We start from the raw sequence: 20,104 nt of genomic DNA on the forward strand, positions 1-20,104 counted from the left end.
CGGCGAGCGGCACGGGGCGCCGAGCGGCACGGGGCGCTGGAGCGGTTAGATGGCCGGCGTGCGCCGAAGAAGAGCGTGGGCGAAGAGGAGAGTGAACGAAGAAGAGCACGTTCCCCCGGGCACGATTTGGGGCGACGTTTCGCGCGGTTCGGACCGTACCAGAGCTCCGGCCGGCGTGCGTGGCAGTTAAGCCGAAGAGGAACAACTTCCGCCCGGGCATGAGCGCCGCGCGAGGCTGTCAGTTATGAATGAATAAATAAATAAAGAATGCCACCTTTCATTTCACAGGGCACACCGGACGGGGTACCAGCAGGTAAAAGTCAAAGTAATTAAATACAAAAAGAAGTAATTAAATAAATACAAAAAGAATGGCTGTGGAATAAAAAAAATACGTTTTAATAATTTTTTTTTTGTTATAACATGAATTTCACTCTCTCTACCCGTATATATATATATATATTTTTTTTTTTGGAAGCATTTTTGAAGGTGCGCCGCTACTTCGCGGATTTTCAGTTTCCGCGGGTGGTCTCTGTCCCCATTAACCGCGATAACCGAGGGTTCACTGTACTCGACCGAACCCCAGGTTTCCTATTTAGTTTAAAATTATTTTACATTTTTTATTGGTACCATTTTAAAATCCATCCCCGTTAAGTTGTTACTACCCTCATCCCTAGCTAGCGCTAAGCAAGTTCGTCTCTCAGAATCATCATCCAAGTTTGCAAACTTGTTTTTGTTTGTTGCTAGGACTGTCAACAGCAAGGCGTTGCCGAGCCGAGCTTTATTGGCCGACTGCTTAACACTCAGTCGTGGGCCAAAATGTTCCCATACACGCCACATAAACAAGACAAGACAGCAAGAGTGTGATAAAAATAAGTTTTAAATGTATCAAGAGAAATATAACCCAGGTTCAGTAAACTTGACCAAATCGGGCGCATTAACGAAAGGATAAAACTCCTTGAGGAAAATCTACAAATGGCGTTATGGACAGATCCACCACATTTCAACGTCATACACCATCTGCGCACAGACATCTACAAAGTGTACCAACAAGGGTGGCCCAGTGTATCAGAAATCTGAAGACAAATGTTGCCATTTAAAAAAATACACTTCATCATAAAAATCAAAGAGTTAGTACCGTGGGTAGTTGGAAAAGGAAGGTCAGCAACAAAGTAAATTAGCAGGACATGAACTAAAGATGTATTAAGACGTACATGCTGTCCGGCCTTAGCAGCTCTACGCTTCAGTGTCCATGTGCTTTAGTTCATTTAGGGAGGAGGGGGGTGGGGTGAGGGGGCGGCAGTGACATGGCTAGAAAAACTTGTTACAAAAGCCAATCCCTTCTAACGATGAGGGGAGGTACCCTGCCATGACCAGAGGGGGAACTACCAAAGATATGACTTAATCGTTTGAAGTTGACCAGCCAACTCTGAGCCTTTTAAAATACGGATTAAACCATCTCAATGGGAGGGGTGGGTGAAATACAGTACTAGTTAAAAAGAAAAGAGGAATTAAGGGTAGCAGTTGGCAGTGGGAGTCAATCCACGATTTGTGGATTCAGTAATCCGCGGGTTCGTCGCCCTCCTCGCTCAGCAAACAGGTGCGAATGAGCGCCTCTGTGACGCCGTATGGGTCGCAGTTGGCCGACGGGCGGCGGTCCTCGAAGTAACCCTTCTTCTCCTGGCCCACGTTGCGCGGGATGCGAATGCTGGCGCCGCGGTTGGCCACGCCCGCAGAGAACTCATTGATGTTGGACGTCTCGTGGTGGCCGGTAAGGCGGCGGGCGTTGTCCAGACCCCCTTTGGGGTCATAGGCACGGATGTGATAGCTGTGCCTCCTGCCCAGCTTCTCGATGGACTCCTCGATGGCTCTGGAAGGAGACGGGACAGATCTTTGAGGAGGTATTCGTGATGGCATGAAATGTTGAAACGAGCCTGGTCTGGATTTACATGTTATCCAGCCTAAAAATTGTTTGAAATTCAAAGTTAAGCACAGCTGCCGACCGCTCTGAGATGGTTTGGGGAGCACTTGCTTTTCAATTAACCCCACAGTATGAATTGAGTGTGATCATGCTGACAAATTTGTATCAAATTCCCCACCAACATGCAACTTTAAAAAAAAAATATATATATATATATATATATATATATATATATATATATATATATATATATACCCGCGTTATAATTACCATCAAATCAACTTGTATTTAATGTTCCTTTGTTTACAATAGAATTTAGTTCACACGGCGCCAACGAGAACCTGACTTGACAGTTATGGCGGCACACAAGCTGGTGTCAATTTGCAACATTGACTTAGTCAGCCCATGTCAGAGGACTCCTTATCTGCTGAGTTATAGTCTGTAGCTAAGAAACACAAGTCCTAGAACAGAGCCATGTGGGACACCACATTCGAGATGATGGAATGGGGAAATACACAAATTGAAAAGTAGTCCTGGTGTCATTAAAACGTTCGCGTCATAATGGTTTGCCACAGTTTTGTTTTCATGGAAACTAAACTCATGGTATGTCCATATCATCTTTTAGAGAAGAACAGTATGATCGAAATAGCATTTTGACTCTCCTAAGGTCAGGATTTCCCAGTTTTCTGGAAATCCTCATCCCAAATGAACAGGAGAATTATTTCGTTCTAACACTCACTTGAGTCCACCGTCCTCTCTCATCTCCTTTGTGCTGAAGTTTGTGTGGCAGCCGGCGCCGTTCCAATTGCCAGGGATCGGCTTGGGGTCAAATGAGGCGATCACGCCAAAGTCTTCGCAAACGCGGTGCAAGATGAAGCGCGCCGCCCACAGGTGGTCACCCATGTCGATCCCTTCGCACGGGCCAACCTGGAACTCCCACTAGACACGCCAACACACACAAAAGTGTCATTTTAGGAGGCTTTGATTTTTTTGTATGCTGCTGCATGCCAACAAAATTCCCAGAAAGTAATATTAAAAAAAATAATCTCAAACCAGGGGTTGACTGTATTTTTTAGTTGCAACATCACGACTCACCACTAGATGGCATGCGTGGCTTAATTGCACTTTGACGCAATGAGAGGAGACCTTATTATTTTAGGCAGATTTAGAAACATATGAAAGACATTACCGCAATAATATTACAATTTTGAGTGAGTTAATTTTCATAGAGGGGAAAAAAAAAAGGTGTGCTGTTCTGAAGTTTTACGCCATGCATGAATGGTTATTTTGTTGCTTGCTTTAAAGCCCTTGGTTGTTGGATTATCATCCTGGATATTTTATACAGTACATGCATTGAGAAATGTATTCTGAAAAAAAAAAAAAAAAACAATTTTTGTACGTGGGCCGATGAGGGCTCCCGGTCGCACTTATTGTCGCCCTCTGCAGCGTTCAAGTTGCCGATCCCTGTTCTAATGTATTCTTACCTGAGCAGGCATCACTTCCGCATTTGTGCCACAGATTTGAACCCCAGCATAGAGGCAAGCTCTATAATGGGCCTCCACGATATCTCTTCCGTAGGCTTTGTCTGCTCCCACACCACAGTAGTATGGACCTGATAACAGATCAGACGTTGTATTCTCATTCAAACATAAACAGTGACATTTCACTACATTTATTCGTGGTTTTTCTTTTTTTTTTTTTTGGTGCACACCTTGAGGTCCTGGGAATCCATTGGAAGGCCAGCCAAAGGGGTGTCCGTCTGTGCCCAGGATGGTGTACTCCTGCTCCATGCCAAACCAGGGAACTTGATCCTCTACCATCTTCATCACCTTATTGCACGCCACCCGCAGGTTGGTTTCTGCACAGATGTGAAAGAAAAAGCCAACTTATTCCCCTTTTACAGATGCAACGGGACATTTGTTGCAAATAGACGCCTATAATTGACAATTGTGTGTCAGATATTTTCTTCTCATTACAGTGAACTAGTAAATTTGCTTCAAATGGTCTCCACTCATTGGATTTGTCCAAGCATGTGCCTGCTAATGAGCGGACGCCATTCCAGCGTGTAACGCAACACAAAGGCCCAGTTCAGTGTACACATGCAGACAGAGACGTGACATCTGTGTGACCATCTGTTTAAAGAGTTCACTCTCAGGTCAGTCAGCTGACGTGGAGATAACTAACACTATTAGCGGGGGAAATGATGTTACTTTGTGAATGTTTCACCTGCAGGCATGCGGTTGTACTTGAACACCTCACAGAGCACCAGCTTGTTGGGGTCTTTGCGGAATGGGTCGCGGAACATGGCGGCAGGGATGAGATACATGTCGCTATTGGAGCCTTCGGCCTGGTAAGTGCTTGACCCGTCGAAATTCCATTCGGGAAGTTCTGAAGGCGCAGAGACAAAAAAGGGCACATAGTCAATTGGGTCCGGTTTTATAATCGCCTCCTATCAAAAGTCAGTATAGCGACTATTAACCAATGTCATTAAACAGCTATTATCCGGTGGCGGCAAGTGATTTTAAAACAATGTCATAAACAGCAGAAACTGGTTGTCCAAGTTTCAAGTCATTCATCACAAATAAAAATGACTGGAAGAGTTTGCAGCGGCAATGTGGTTACCGGTGAAGATAACAAGTAACCTGGCTTCTACAATGCCTTTATGGTGACCCAAAAAAGCAAAATCCCATAATACATCACAAAAAGGTTTTGTTTGCATTATCCATCCATCTCCAACACACACACACAGCGATATAATGTTACAATTTATTTATTACAGACAGTCCACCAGCTGCCATCGATCCGGCACGTTGTAATTATATGACAGCAATGACATCTAAATGGCACGCCCAAGTTGACCTATGAGGAAACTACCAGTATATAGTTTAATATATAAAGAAAAAAAATCCTTGGATCGTCTTTTAGGAGTAGTGAATCCTTAAAAACAGAGCAGTTGTTATGCGTATTGTGCCGCGTTGATGATCTTGAGTAAATCACACACACTAAAAACAGTTAAGAACACACTTGGACATCGTTTCCTCGTCATGCATGTGTGTGTTTGTGTGTGGTGGGGTCATCTTTAATTTAAAAGAGAGTGAAGATTAGGGTTTTTTTCAGTGCAAAATTGATTGTTCACTAAAATATGAGAAAGTTCTGAAAAAAAATCTCTTTAATATCATGCTTTTTAAATTGTATAATTGTGCTTGTAGCTAGGACACAATAGCTTCCCATTACTCCCTTCAATTCAGATCCTTTCTTCCAAAATCCCACAGCTCAACTTCTCATGGAAATTTACCAGGCATCCTCCCCCCACATTTAGGAACTGTCAAGATGTTTCCAAATCTGTTTGGGGTCGTAAGGCCAACGGGAAAAACACTTCTTACCTTCAACACTTTTGGGCTCAAAATCCAAAGTTCTGGTTTTACACCGCAATCCCTCTCCGGTCCCGTCGACCCAGATGTACATGGCCTGGACTTTATCTCCCTGAGGCAGCTCCATGTACTGCTGCTTGATGACTTTGCTCAAGCTGGCGCTGGACGACGTAGCCATCTTTTTTTTTTATTATTTCCTACTATAACACACCTGGATAAAAGACAACAGGACGAGGAGGAAATAAGAGATAGATAGATATATATATATAGAGAGAGAGAGACAGAGAGAGAATTAGAGCAGGCATGAGAACGCAGTGTGCCCAAGTGACGCTACGCCCCCCCCCCCAAAAAAAAATACCAAAGGGTTCGCCATTGTGCACTTTTCCAGAAAAACAAGACATCAGCAGGTTAAAACATGGTTAAAAACGCGTTTCGGACCATTCTTGGAATTTAATCGATGAGTTGCGATGGGGCAAATGGAGCGTAATCTCGGGGAAATAAACGTCTGCGTGGTCGACATTTGTCTTTAAATGGAGGCAGGCGTCGAAATGGTGACACGAGGCAAGCGAGGCGATACAATGAAAAGTCAAGAGAAGAGCACTAGACATCCAGTTAGCACGAGCGCGTTTGTAGTCATGGTTACAGGTTGCGTGAAAAGATATTACATCAGCAGCAGCAGCAGCTTCCGCGAGGTGACCACATCCAAGATTTGAACAAAAACTTCAAAGAATAATCGCTACAAATACACATTACACTGAAATGTCGACATTTTTCTTCTTAATAAAGGGTTGAGATACAAAATTAAAATCCGGTAGATTCGGCGAGCATAAGTCGATTTAGTAGTTGAAGATAGTTTACCTGGAGGAATGAGAAAATGTAAATAAAAACTAAAGGACTTGCGGGTCCTGTGTTTCGTCTTGCGGATGGCCGTTAGTGTTTCTACCATTCTCCGGTACCGAAGCTCGAGTTCTGGCCATTTTTATACGGAAACGACTGGCTTTAGGGCGCATGATTGGTCTGAGCGTCGGTGCCACTGTGATTGACGGTTCATACAGGACGCTGATTGGTCAGACGGCGAACGTGGGAAGGCCCCCAAAGTCTCAGCAGATGCGCCGCGTGGTTGCAACGTCTGCTTCCATTTCAACACGCGAGCGCTTTTCACACACTCAAAGCTCCCCCCTTTCTTGTGATTATTCACGATGTGGACCTGTGGACTGAAAGCTAGGTAAAGCTTGTTGTTTTGGGTCACCTTCGAAGAAACGGATCCAATTCGAAAAGAGAAGCGAGCCTGACATGCGTTAAACTGTTAGTTTTTCTTCGACGCCACCACGTGGCGCAAAGAGGTTACTCCATCCGCTACTGGTTTGAATGGGAGAGTTTATGTAATTCCATCATGTGCAACCACTCCATGTTGCGAGCAGAGCACGTGAAAATTATGAGAGCACCCAACCATTGAGAATGTGTTTCATTTGCCCATGTCTTTAGTGAAATGCTGCTTTAATGTGTGTAAATATCACAGTTGATCAGCGCTGCAGAAACCCCTTAAATAGTCTCATATGAGAAGTCATGCTTGTTGCGGATCGAGTAAAAAAGACCATTTTGATCCGCTCATTTAAACTACCGTAACCTAGTATCTTTCTATCTTGATTACAAGCATCAAACTCATGGCTGAGGGCCTGATGTGGCTCGCTGCATGATTGTTGTTGGCCCATGAATGCTTGCCACAATTTTTCCTTGACCTCATTTGAAAGTTAGTTTTCTATCAAAAAAAGAAAGAAATTAGCAACTGCGTGGGGAAGTTATGAAATCGTGAAACAATTATTGGGGTTCCTACACGAAGAAGTGTAATGGCCTTGTGCTCTTGCCACATACCTCACCTAACAAACACAATTCAGCTCAATTTGTGGCTAATTGATGTTATGGTTGGCGACATGCTTGGCTGATTATCAAACTTGTTGACTAATTGCAAACGGCATCAGACAAATGTGCGGATCAGAGCAGCACACACAATTCAGCCGGCTTTAAATCTTACAGCATCTTCTGGGTTCTTACGATGAATATCCAATGTGAACTAAAGTGTTAACTTTAAAAAAAGAGAGGTTAAATATTAGAAACAGCTTTGAGAGAAAGTGACTTCATACAGGTGTACTCATCAGAAAGGCCGGTGAGAGTTCGCTATACGTAATGTTGGATTAAAATGGCCATAAAATAATCATGGAGGAAATTGGAACCTCTTCCCGTGTGGATTTCTCAGTCTCTTGGCTCCAAATTTGCCCTAGAATCCTTTCATGACGTTTGCTTGTGCACGCTTGGGAAGACCTCTGCAGAATATGCTGTGTGAATTTTGGGAGATGTAACTGGTCTGATTTACTTGAGACACAGTATTATACAATAGTGGCATCATTTGAATCATTAGCAAGCGCCTGTGTTTATACCGGGTTTTGTTTTTGTTTCCACATCAGATTTTGTCCCTGGAGGTAATCTTCCTTGTTTGTGTTAATCCCTCAGATGGGAAATGATCATGAAAATCTTTAAAGCTGCGACAGCTTGCTGCTGAACATCTCTTTCACATGTGTGCACAGGTTGGTTCAGTGTTGATGTTTATAGTCTTATCCCTGTATGAACACAAATATCAAATTCATCCTTCGATTTTTTTTCCCTGCACCAGCACTTTAAAATGACTGCTTCTGTTGTGCTGCAGAAATGACTCTACGTTGGTGCACAGCGCCCCCTGGCTGACACAATGAAAAGATGCATGTTCAGACAAAGTAAGGTTCACTACTCATGTACTGACAGACCTCAAATTATTCATACACAAGCTTTGTTAGTAATTTTTATTTTTTGGGGAATGACGCATTACATTGGCAAAAAAAAAAAAGAATTTGACACTGTTAAATTTGCTCAAAGTTCCATGTACAAAATCAATATAATTATCATACCATTACACTGTACATTTCACATGGAGTAGAATGTTTTTGAAAAAAAAAAAACAATACGTGAAATTAAAAATTGTGTTTAGGTGGAATATTTGACACATGGCTCAAAATAACTTTTTTTCGGGAGCAGCTTTCTCATTTTGAAGGGAAATTTTGGCATGCTAATCTCAGTTTCCTGAAACAGGGCTTTTATTAAATATTCAAAATATAACAAATCAAAATTTGAATTTTGTAATCCACCTTGTGCATCATAGTAAACTATATTTTATTGCCAAGAAACATTTTCAGTGGGCAATTCCAAATTCTATTGTCCTTTAGCGCATCACGCATTTACAACTTTTAGCAATTAGCATGGCTAGTCCGTCTTCTGTATAATTTACCTTCCATCATCTCTTGGTGAGAACGATACTTGTCAGAAGTGCTGCATGGATGTGACAATTACTGATTTAGGAGCTATTTCCAAATGTATTTAGCCACACTAGCTTGCCGGCTGAAGCTAATTGCTAGCTAGTTGGTGTGGCCTAAGTAGCATCGAGTTTAGCTCTGTCGTGCCCGAACAGCGGTAAGCAGCAAGGATGAAAGACTGTTCATTGTACGCTGTTTTTAAAAAAAAAAAAATTATTTAGTTAATTTTTTAATAAGATGAAAGGTTCTATAGTGAATCCTAGAAATAATCATCAAACTTTGATATCATGACTGACCACATTAAACGAGTATGCCTACTTTCAAATGGGGCTGTCAGCAGACATCTTCCTTTTCTCAACATTTGGAAATATGAAGACATGCCGTTTACCCCAAAAAAATACAATAAAAGCAGGAGTGAACTCAAAACAGAATTGCAATTTTTTTTTGGGGGGGGGGGGCGAACTTGCCTACAATGCCTAAAATTACAACACGCTATGAAGTTGGTGTCGTAAAGACTCACCAGTGTCACTTTCAGTTTTGAAAAGCGATGTTCGTGCGTGTTGTAGCAAACAACTACTATGATGAATAAAATTCTTTTTTAGCACATGGTTGTTGTCTGTGCATTTTAGAAAAACTTAAAATTTTGGCTACAAAGATTCTCCGAGCTTTGCTTGGCGCCACTGCCCTCGTTCCTCGATGTCAATCCAAAACTACTTGTGGTCGGAATGTTTTAACACGAGCTGTGATAGCCGCTGCGTCAAAGCTAACCGTAAAACTGGAACGATGCCTCACCGTGACCGTGATTGTCGTATCCGTTTTGCGTTTATCCTGACTTTTGGGTACGACATAAACGCCGGAGAACCCGAGCGCTCTTGTGGGTTCGCTAAAAGCAATTCTGAAAGATAACAAGGCCAAAGCCCATTGAGACGCTTACGATTGATGACACTTGATTTTTAAAATTGGTGTAATCTGCTATACCTTCTGCTCTGCTCTAAAATAATACCCACATTTTTTTTCACCTGTAGGGAACGATTTAAAAGGCTTGTAAATTTTCACCCTCGGGGGCCTTGAGACTCGATGGCTAAAATAGCAGTTTTGATGTGGTTCAGCTGTAGAACATTCTCGGGATCAAGACAGGGAAGACAGACGGTATATTTGCTGAGGAGGCTCAGAGCCTTTATTTTGTGCCGCAAGATTTCGGCGATCTTCTACCGGTTCTTGGTAGCGTGGGTCATCTACTTTGCTGTTTGCTCGGAAATCAGCGTCAGCGCCAAGGACACCAAAATAGATTAGCACATTTATTAAGAAGGCCGGTGACACCGTGGGACTGAAGATGGAGACGTTTGAGTGAGTGAGGCAACAGAGATCAATGAGAAAACGTCTCTCCATTATGGACAATCGTTCACTTCCTCTCCGTTGAGTTCACCGGCGCGGAAAAAAACACTTTCTGTCTGTCCGATCTAATCTACAAAGTACGTCATCTATCGAAAACTACTGAGTCAGTATTGGGGGGTTGTGATCGGGACCTTTTGAAATACAAATACTTTCAACAGGATGCGCACACCTTTTTTGGTGCCCCCCCCCCGCAATGTGGGCGGAATGAGTAAAAACAGAGACTTTAAAATTTGAGAAGCACTGCATGATACTAACAAGTGTTAAGTCAGGGCCCGCATGCAATGCAATAGCTAAACGTTGTTTAATGAATATAATTTAGTAATTACAGAGTACTGCATGCTTAAGATTCTGAGTGTGGGCCAAGCAGCCATAAAGCAATGATAAATTTACGTTCTGTGTCCTTTATTAGTCCCACATGGGGGATTTTCCTTCAACTACGCTGAGGTTATGCCCCAGTTTGAAGATAAAATTACAACCTGCTTGTCTTTTTTTTCATTGTCATGTTCGGCTGGAGGGCATGACCTGCCAGTCTGAATGTTCTTGCTTGTAATTAAAGACATGTGCTGCTCGAGCTCACGTGCAAAGTCAAGTCCTCGCAAGGTCAACTTGGATCAGATTGGTCAGAAGGGGTTATAGTTCAGACAGAGGATTATCTGTAAATCACATGATTTATAGATTTAAATGGTGGGGAGAATCTCTCTGAATTTGAAGTTGAAGCCCAGCCCATGTTGAGAATATATCAATGTAAGAAAAAATAAATTGGGATTTGATGCAAGATCTTGTTATTTTTCACCACCAACCATTTTATTAGGTACTAGACGTTGAGAAACGTTCGTTCGATAACATTGACAAAAGCTGCAGTACTAGCAAGTGACCGACAGAGGGCAGCAGTCAACCATCTAGGAATTCGAACAGCGTTCCTATTCTTGTTCTAATAGTGACAAAACTATTGAAACGTGCACGATGGAAATGCTCTCTTACAAAAGCCTTTGCTTATCAAATGCCTTTTTTTAATAGAAAGAAAGCATTTTTCCCTATGACTACGAGAACTGAAATCAACATCCCCCATTCACTTTGACGTCAGTTATTACATGTCAAACGTGTATTACATGTAATGAACTGGCTCGTCAAAATGTTATTAAAAGACCTTTTGCAGAAGGTGACGGGCGGTGGACAAAATGATCTTATGGCCGCAGTGGAGAAAATAGGAAGACATTTTGTGTGTGTGATGAAAGACTCAAGTCAAAAGGGGTGTGTGTGTGTGTGTGTTCCTCTTTCATCATCATGCTTTCAATTAATAATTGCATGTCATTCACTCATATTTGAAATGAAATGTACAGAAGGCCTCTTTATACACGGTACCATTCTGGTGTCCTCTCTGTGAAATTTGTTTTGGTCATCAATGAAGCGACGCAACCACTACACATTCTTTGTCACAACGCAACCATTACACACAAATCATACAAAAACATATCCAGGTACTCACACACAAATTTGTCAGACATTCTACACATTTACATCAAACAATCCACAATTCACCATCCTTCATTGGGTGCCCTGTGTAGGATCCTAATAATTAAATCCTCGCGCCTGCATTTGATTATTCTCATTTTTTATGATGGTTAATTAGTTCTCACCAGATGTCACTGCAAAATAACGACATAGTTTAAAAACTGACGTGGAGGTCATGCTCTTTCTCGCGGCCCTTGCGTTTGACTCCTGACGAAGCTGATCCGCCACAAACTGTCCACGTATTTTAACAACCTTTTGACAATTGGACCCAAATGAAATGATCTCCCCACCCCCGGGCGTGCTCATACCATCACGACGTCCGAGGACACGTTCACTCCACGGGAGACGCAAGAGTCCACTTTTAAAAATAAATAAGGCTGACAACACAGTCGTCGCTATTTCAACGGCCGCCGCGTCCTGCGTGACTCATCAGCTGGGCTGTAAATCAGGCGAGGAGGAGCCTCCAGGGATTGTGTCGCTCCAAAGCTCCTCCAAAGCACTTTTATATGGAGCGTCAATAGGCAAACACTTTGCAATAACACTTATTGGCACTGTGGCGCCGGAATAAGATGGATTGTTCACATGAAAATCAACAGGCGAGCTATTGCAGCCGGGATTGTCGTGAATTTTGCCGTCTCCATCATCTCGCCTGTGTGTGTGTGTGTGTGTGTGCAAAGTCAGAGAGCTGTGTGAGCCATCATGGGTTACATTTAATCCAGCCTCCTCGCTCTTCTTTGGGATAATAACTTTTTTTTTTTTCCTTGAGCTCCATTCCAGGGCTTGTCTGTCATCTTGACACGGCAATATCTTCCAACTCCACTGTTTCATAGTCACTTTCATTTATTTCCAAATACCATTTCACACCCTGCTGGCTTTAACTAGGTATCACACCAAGGAGTGGGCTGCAGATTCAATTGAGACAACAACATTGGCAACCTCCCCCTTTCCCCCATGCCCCCCCCCTGAAAAAAATGAGTGAATATTGTAAGTGGCAGACTTTATAAAAACAAATTTCTTTTGCGTCGTTTTCTCGGCAAGAATTTGTGTTTGTCATGCCCTCTTGAATTCAAATAGGTTGTCTACAGTTGATAACATTTACAGCCTTTTTTTTTCTCCTGGTTATATTCTTGAATTAGATTTGTGTATATGTCACAGCAAGGATGTTTTGAGACAGTAAACATGGTCTTGGCGATTGTCATTATTAAGTTTTTAGAATGACAGCCAACATTTTTTTTTCAGTCACGATATAGAATTTGTCCGTCGTAGATTAACTCACGGTTTCTGCTTTTATTTTTTCGACATACAAGACGCAGTTTTCTATGTTGAAAAAAATGAATTGTTTACTGCATGTACAGAAGGATTTTGTACTGTCAATGCACATAAAGGTACGTAAACAGATTGTTGAAAAAGTGCCTTTTAACACGGCAACAACTTTACAAATTAAAACAGAACAGACCCAAGAGAAAAAAAAAATCGAGATTTATTTAGCGTATTTTCTGAGCTATAGAGCGCCCCTAGTGGTGAAAGACAAATCCCCAGAAAAGCCGCACCGTTGTATTAGCCGCATGGTTCAAAATCTAGCAAAAAATTGGTGGCTTATAGTCCGGAAAATACGGTAAACTTCCTCCACAAACTCAAAAACAGAAGTTTTACCAAAATCCCTTTTTGGGATTTTTTTTTTTTTAGTCCTTTTAACGTTAACTTTAACAAGCATTAGTTGTGCGGCTGAGTTGTTTTTAACACTTTACTGCTTTAATAGAAGGCTTAATTCAGCATAGAGAAGTGCAGCTCTATTTCAAGGTCATAAAATGTGCCACAACAACAACCCCCCTAACATTCTTCCAGCCGGTTGCCGGCCAACCCCGCGGCCCATTCTCTCACATAGCTCCCAAAATGTCAAGTATCTACTTCAACAACACTTTCGGAGGTTTTGCTACATCGCATTTAGTTCTCGGTCACATTTGCTGCTTGGTTATGGGGAAGTCATTTGTGTATTTGGGAATTCCTTTTCGATTTTCGACTTGTTGTCATCTCGATCCAAGTTAGTTGAAATACGCAACATTGTCATAAGTAGGTTAGTTTATAAATTTTTGGGGATAATCTTGCTGGCTATCAGCAAATAATGTCGCTGATTGCATTTTGAAGATGGACATACTGTACATTGTTCGCAAGAGTTTATGCTGACGATACATTTTCTGCAAGACTTTGGGAGTACAACTACAACATTACAACAATATATATGTCTTTGAAAAAACACATTATTTAGAAAATAAAACATTTTATTCGTTTAAATTTTTTCAAGTTCGGCGGGCCAGATTAAAACGTTTGACGGGCCGCATGTGGCCCCCGGGCCGTAGTTTGCCCACACCTGGGTTAAGATAATTGATGGAGGTCGGACCTTTCTTACTATATCTGACCAGCACCAGAGTCTCTTTGGATTCATTTTGATACCAAATTAAAAGATGTGGTTGATTTGATCGACACCCAATTCGGAATATTGACTTCCCACCTGATTGAAAACCTGCACATCATTCCATTTTGTCTTCCCCAAGTGTGTATAAAACAAAAAGAAAAAAAATCACAGCCAGAACTGGGAAGAGTGAAATTCTTCTCACAGCGTCACAGCAGAATTTTGCTTGGAGTCTCTCACACTACAATGAAAGTCAACAAACGTGAAACAATTTGTCATGTATTTATTCTTCTCCGGTAATTGCCTTGCTAACACCCTCGGGGGAAGGGCGGGGGGGCTCCATATGGAGCGGCGTGCGCGCCGCCATGCCAGTAGGTGATCCCGCCCGTGGCTTGGTGGGTGAGCGCGTCGTCGGCGTCCCCGCTGCCTCGACGCTTGACATATCCGAGCTGTTTATTAAGAGGATGACAACTCTATCAAGCTCCATAAGCGGGCCCTCGTGCACAGGAGTTCTTTTGTTACTTTCAGGGAGGGTGTCATCAATCTTGCTGCCATGCTACTCTCTTGAGCTGTTGATGGCAAACACGATTCCCTTCTTTCTGCCTGGCCTCTCTCGCCTGCTGAGGGTAGCGGTATGTTGGCGGTGGCGGGATCTGGGAGATAGGCGGACTTTCCCCGAGAGCGCCTTTTCTTGACAGGCGACAGAGCGGACCGCTCGGACACCCGACGGTGGATATACGGGCCTGTGTAATGAAAAGACGCTGACAGGACCTGCTTGCTCTGTAATGAAAGTAGCTGTGAATGGATGCACACGTCCTTTGACGCCTTTTGTCTCCTTTCCCGTTCCCGCCGCATCCATCTCGGCTGTTTAAGAAGGTGCGAAAGACACATTGCAAGGCGATAACGTTTGAACATTTACATGCGACGCCATGCCGTGTGACTTTTTAATGAAACAGCTTCGTTGACGCTGCGCCTGCAATTTTCCAAATGAATCTCTCCCTCTTGCACGTCGAGGCCGGCGCTGCCGCCGCCGCGCGGTGCCACTCAACATTCAGCGTGGCTCACGGAGATGGACGATGATGTATGTACTCGCTTCGACTGAGGTCACACACTCCATAAACGTCTGAGACAAGCCTGATATTTTAATCTCTTTTTAGCGAGGGGCTGTTGGGCCTTTTGCCCAATCAATATAGGCCGATCGCTTTGCCAAGAGAGCTCACTGGAGCTCTTCGACGTTTGGTCTGAGAGCTGCGCCCTGCTAAAACCGACGGGGCACAATCAGAGTCTGTTTGTGTCCCGCAACGTATCGACTCCAAATATAAACCGTAGGGATAATTATTGGAGGATCTCAATTATTAAGAGACCGATATGCATTTTTCAGTGCCGATACCGTTTGTTAGTAGTCATGGAAGCCGATAACGGATATTTGAAGGGAGGGAGGGAGGGAGGGGGAGAGAGAGAGAGAGAGAGAGAGAGCGAGAGAGAGAGAGAGAGAGATCTTCAACTTCACTATTTCCAACAACGTCAGTAAAGAAGGGAGGAAATGTGGAGTTGTTCTTACCTCTGCAGCTTTCCCTCTTCTGGGAAGAATTGCTCCAAGGTTGTAGAGCGACTCTGTGGGAATTTGCCATGTCACAGGTCACTGAAGTTGAACCTGTGGTCGGGTTTCATTGCTCACCAGTTCATTCTAAATGTGCTTGATGGGCTTGAGTTGAGGTGACAAGTTCAAGAATATTTTTTCGGGAACTTCCCCGCCGCGCCCCAAACCAGTTCCTACAAATTTGAAAGCTTCCAATTTTCCAAAATATCTTTCTCAAGTCCTCACAGATGATTTCCAATTTGGATTTTAAATTTGACAACCCCACAAGGGAAAACAAATCTGCGTTTGTTCTTGTAATGCGTCGCGTACTTGAGATGACCAACACAACAGCGCACGCACAACAAACATTTCTCCTCGGACGATCGCGAGTCTCCTCCCCCAAACCAGATGTTTGTCATCGAACCCAGACAGGCCTGTGAGAAGCAGAACGACGCCATGCGCCATCCTGAAAGTTCTGGATCGAAAATTAGAACAAGCTAAGCTAACTGTTAGCTTGTTTGAAAACTGCATTGCGGTCGCAAACTCTTCTCCTCGTCCGTTTTATATTTCTATAAGCTTCAAGCAGACCCGGCCAAACGAAACCTTGCTTTTATCTCCGGCAGACTTCATGTTAAAGTCCCCGCAAAAAGAGCATCAAACAGCTGCAGCTGATTGAAAACGCGGCAGCTCGAGTTCTGTCCTGTTGCGTGTGCCGTCTTTGACTTCTAAACGAACCGATTGTGAGCCTCAAAACAACAAAGAATGTGAAATACAGTTTGAGAAATTGTCCTGAAATTGCGTTCATAGGAACGGCGTCTTTCTCTAAAAGTGGGTTTAATTCGGCAGTTGTTGAATAAAGTGTCGTGCGGCGAGCTTTGTAAGCCGAAAATACCACCGCGCGCTCTTGCCGCTAATTTGTTTTCCAACGGTTTCCAAGGCGCCGGATAATTGTCTGTGAGATATTGTTTGTTCAGGTGTTCTGCATAATTGAATTCTGTATTGAAAGGGCTTCGAATGAATGGCGGCGCAAAATAAGCAGCATGTACTTCGTAATACATTTTCTTTTATAAATGGACTGAGTGGAGCAGAATGATTTTCCTCTCAATAGCGTCCGGCGATGATTGCCGCGCATTAATTGTCCGGCCGGTGTATAAAGCAACCTTTTTTTTTTTTTGAATTTCCAGACAACTCAACTGGTGTTCACCCGTTTTAAATTAAAGTCCTGCTGTTGGGGCTTTTGTGCGGACCCCTTTCACCGATTATATGGCTTCCTCTTGTTGCTCCAGGAGCTGTCGCGTTGCACATGATGACCTTTTGAAACTCTCAGATTGATTTCACGCATCCATTATTCTGGCAAAACCCGCCTTTTGTCAGCCGCTGCAGCGCTGTGAGCCGCGTGCTGATAAGTCCGTTCATGTGCGTTGCGCTGCCGCGCCGGCCTGAGCGCACATGTGGAAGTCATATAGCGTCCGGTGGGACGCACGTGTTGACGGAGGCCCGTGATGCATTTGATCATAGTTAGTCTTGAGGAGGGTCTTTGCTGGGTTTGATTCAGCAGCCTCACTCTGACCTAATGCCTTGGCTCAATCAGTCACCTTGTCCTCCCCTTGACTCCTCACCCCCGTGATCCCTCATTCCCTCCCCGACAGACTTAAGAAAAACAACCCGAGTGCTTAAGACCCCCCTCTTTTTTGCTGCCTCCCACTCGGAATCTTTTCGGCGCACAAATAAACTAGCCATCCAAGGTTGTTAACAAAAGTAGGGGAAAAAAAAAAAAATTCTCGGCGAGCCGTACTTGTTTGTGGTGTGCTTTGTTTGAACTTTTATGGATTACTTAAAATTAAATAAATTAATTCTTTTGAAAATTAAACTGAGTTAGTTTACAAGTGGCTTTATTACCGGATTTTTCAGCCTATAAGCCGCTACTTTTTTCCATGATTTTGAACCGTGCGGCTAATACAACGATGCGGCTTTTCGGTGGATTTTTCTTTCGCCACTAGGGGCGCTCTATCATTCCAAAAATATGCAAAATATATTTTTTTTTTCTATTGGGTGGTCTGTTCTGTTTTAATTAGCAAAGTTGTTGCCACATTAAAAGGCAACGTTTTAACAATCTGTTTATGTACCTTTATGTGTACTCACAATACAATATCGTTCTGTACCTGCAGTAAACAACAAAAAAATTTTTCATCATAGAAGACTGCGGCTTATATGCGGGTGCGCCTTATAGCCCGGGAAATACGTTAAGTTTGTACGCTTCCTTGACATGTCTGTCTGAAATGGCGGGGTTGTGACAAGAGACAGAAAAAAAAATCAGTTCTCAAGTCCATCATTAATGGATCTAACAGAGACTTTTCAAACTAAGATATTTTTTATCCCCAAATAATAAACAACCCAAAGTACTGCAATTTTTTTTTTCTTTCATCTGTGTGGCCAAAGTGTACCACGGCCCGGTCCATAGTGGCCCACGGCCCGGTGGTTGGGGACCACTGCTCTATTGGGATGCTTCAGCCCCCTAAAAATGTTCTCGACATGCCGATGCTGAATTGTAGTCACCATTCCCTAAAATTAAAGAGAAAATGTTTTTTTTTTTTTTTGTTTAATCCTGACTAATAAATCGCTCAAAGTTGAAGTAGGGTCCACATTTCTTTCATCGCTGTGCTTCCCGTCACCAGAACAATGTTAATCCTCCCACTCGCCAATAACAAGTGTGTATCTCCTCGCCCCCAAAAAAAAAAAAATGTGTGTGCGTGTGTGTGTCTGCAAATGCGCGTGTTCAACTCTTCGCTCTGGTAAACAGTGACAAAGATGTTATGGAGGAGTGTGACAGAGTTCTATTTGCCATAACTGACATCTTCATCCCATCACTTTGCTTGTTTTGAGTGTGCGCGTCCAAGTGTGTGTGTAAGTGCGTTCGCTAAAAAAAAAAAAAAAAAAAAAAAGTGCCAGCATCTGTGGAGTTTCCAGGCGGATACACCGCAGTGGAGTGAGGATTGGGAGGATTCCGACAAGGCCACGGCAGCGCAGGCAGGTGGGGGAGAAGAGTCGTGCACAAAGGCGGTAAAAGGAAGAAGAGGAAAAGCAGGAGGCAGAAGGAATTATGGGCAAAACAAAATAAAAACAAAAACAGCTTGCCCCTCGGCGTCTTGTTTTTCAGCTGTTTTGCAGACCAGCTGTCAGATTCCCACGGCCGATTGAAATGATTGCGCTGAAATTCACAGCAGGCGCCACCTGTAGAATTGCTGTGAAAAGTTCAATACTTTTATTTCTCCCGTTGGAAATTGTTAATTTTTATTATTATTATTATTATTATTATTTTATGTTTAAAACATTCATTTGCACTTTCATAATTTTCAGTATTTTCCGGACTATAAGCCGCTAATTTTTCCTCTATTTTGAACCATGCAGCTAATACAACGGTGTGGCTTTTTGTGGATTTTTCTTTCACCACTAGGGGCGCTCTATAGTTCAGAAAATAAATCTCGATTTATTTATTTATTTTTTCCCTCTTGGGTATGTTCTGTTTTAATGAGCAAAGTTGTTGCCGTGTTAAAAGGCACAGTTTACTGTTTATGTACCTTTATGTGCATTCACAGTACAAAATCGTTCTATGAATAATTTTTTTTCAACATAGAAAACTGCTGCTTATAGCTTGGTGCGGATTGTATTTTTTTTAAATTTCTTTATTTTTATTTATTTGTTTATTTTTGGGGAGGGAGGAGGGGCGGGGAGCTACTCCGGCTTACATAAAGGTGCGCTTTATAGTCCGGAAAACGCTGGCATCACATTTGATTATGTACGCTGTCGCGTCACTTTCCCAAAAGGTCACTTTTCACCTTCGGCAGAATTTAATTTTACAAGAGCACGTCACCAAATAATTCGTTCCACATCCAAAGGAGGATCGATCGAAACCTCTGCACGCATGTTTCCGGCTTTCCATCACAATGAAATGCATATGTGATTGTTTGTTTTTGCAGGCCAGCGCCAATTAGAAGTAAATGAACGTGTGAATTTGATTAGCGCACGTTGAGTGATATTTCAACCAAACGGTGACGGTGTGCCAAAAGTGTGTTTTTGTTGAACGTCCTCATATCGTGGCCGAGGGCGTTTATTTGCTCAACTGCGGCAAGTTTACGAAGAGTAGTTTATTTAAACAAATGTGTGTTTGCAATGGGTGTAAGGATTTTTATACAAATAAATATTGTTACTTACTAAAAAGCAATGAAACTCTTCAATGATATCCATATGAAAACTTGTTTCCTCAACGTCAGGGGTCGTCAACCTTAAAACCCTAAAAAACCCGAACGCTGCATATATTATTTCTTTTTTTATTATTTCTTTTTTTTTTTTTTTTTAGAAAAAAACTCAAGTGCGATGCATTTATGCTAACAAATTAATTGAGAACTACTAAACAAATCACGAACAAATTGTGGTACCGTTTTTGGAATGAGTCTTTCAATTTCATAATTTTTCGAAAAAGTTTCCTTTTATTTATTTTTTTAAATACAGGATATTTCTGGTGCGAGAAAAAAGTGTTTTGCTGAAAAATCTCAACCAAATACACAATTTTAAAAATGT

The 20,104-nt window shown here is 42.6% G+C and overlaps 1 protein-coding gene and 1 long non-coding RNA gene across 2 annotated transcripts; one reads left to right on the forward strand and one right to left on the reverse strand.

Moving 5' to 3' along the window:
* Positions 1–859: 859 nt before the first annotated feature.
* glula (glutamate-ammonia ligase (glutamine synthase) a) lies at positions 860–6,312 on the reverse strand. Its single transcript, XM_088312170.1, has 7 exons — positions 6,148–6,312; positions 5,302–5,500; positions 4,145–4,306; positions 3,630–3,776; positions 3,403–3,530; positions 2,658–2,857; positions 860–1,867 (listed from the first exon to the last, which is right to left on the reverse strand). The coding sequence occupies exons 2-7, from the start codon at positions 5,465–5,467 to the stop codon at positions 1,555–1,557; spliced, it is 1,116 nt and encodes a 371-aa protein (XP_088168296.1). The 5' UTR covers positions 5,468–5,500; positions 6,148–6,312; the 3' UTR covers positions 860–1,554.
* A 28-nt stretch (positions 6,313–6,340) lies between these two features.
* Positions 6,341–9,021, forward strand: LOC148326358 (uncharacterized). The gene is made up of 3 exons (XR_015846243.1): positions 6,341–6,514; positions 7,798–7,871; positions 7,991–9,021. It is a non-coding gene; the product is annotated as an uncharacterized LOC148326358 (long non-coding RNA).
* Positions 9,022–20,104: the final 11,083 nt, after the last annotated feature.

Source organism: Idiotropiscis lumnitzeri, chromosome 12 (assembly GCF_059441095.1).
Source record: "Idiotropiscis lumnitzeri isolate Australia: NSW breed Sydney's pygmy pipehorse chromosome 12, RoL_Ilum_1.0, whole genome shotgun sequence".
Classification (NCBI taxonomy): domain Eukaryota; kingdom Metazoa; phylum Chordata; class Actinopteri; order Syngnathiformes; family Syngnathidae; genus Idiotropiscis; species Idiotropiscis lumnitzeri.

Excerpts from the sequence above, each read along its gene's own strand:
- glula (XM_088312170.1), bottom strand. The coding sequence starts at position 5,467 with ATGGCTACGTCGTCCAGCGCCAGCTTGAGCAAAGTCATCAAGCAGCAG. Across the intron at positions 3,777-4,144 it reads GTACAACCGCATGCCTGCAG|AAACCAACCTGCGGGTGGCG; the intron begins GTGAAACATTCA and ends ACATCTGTGCAG. Across the intron at positions 3,531-3,629 it reads TGGATTCCCAGGACCTCAAG|GTCCATACTACTGTGGTGTG; the intron begins GTGTGCACCAAA and ends ATCTGTTATCAG.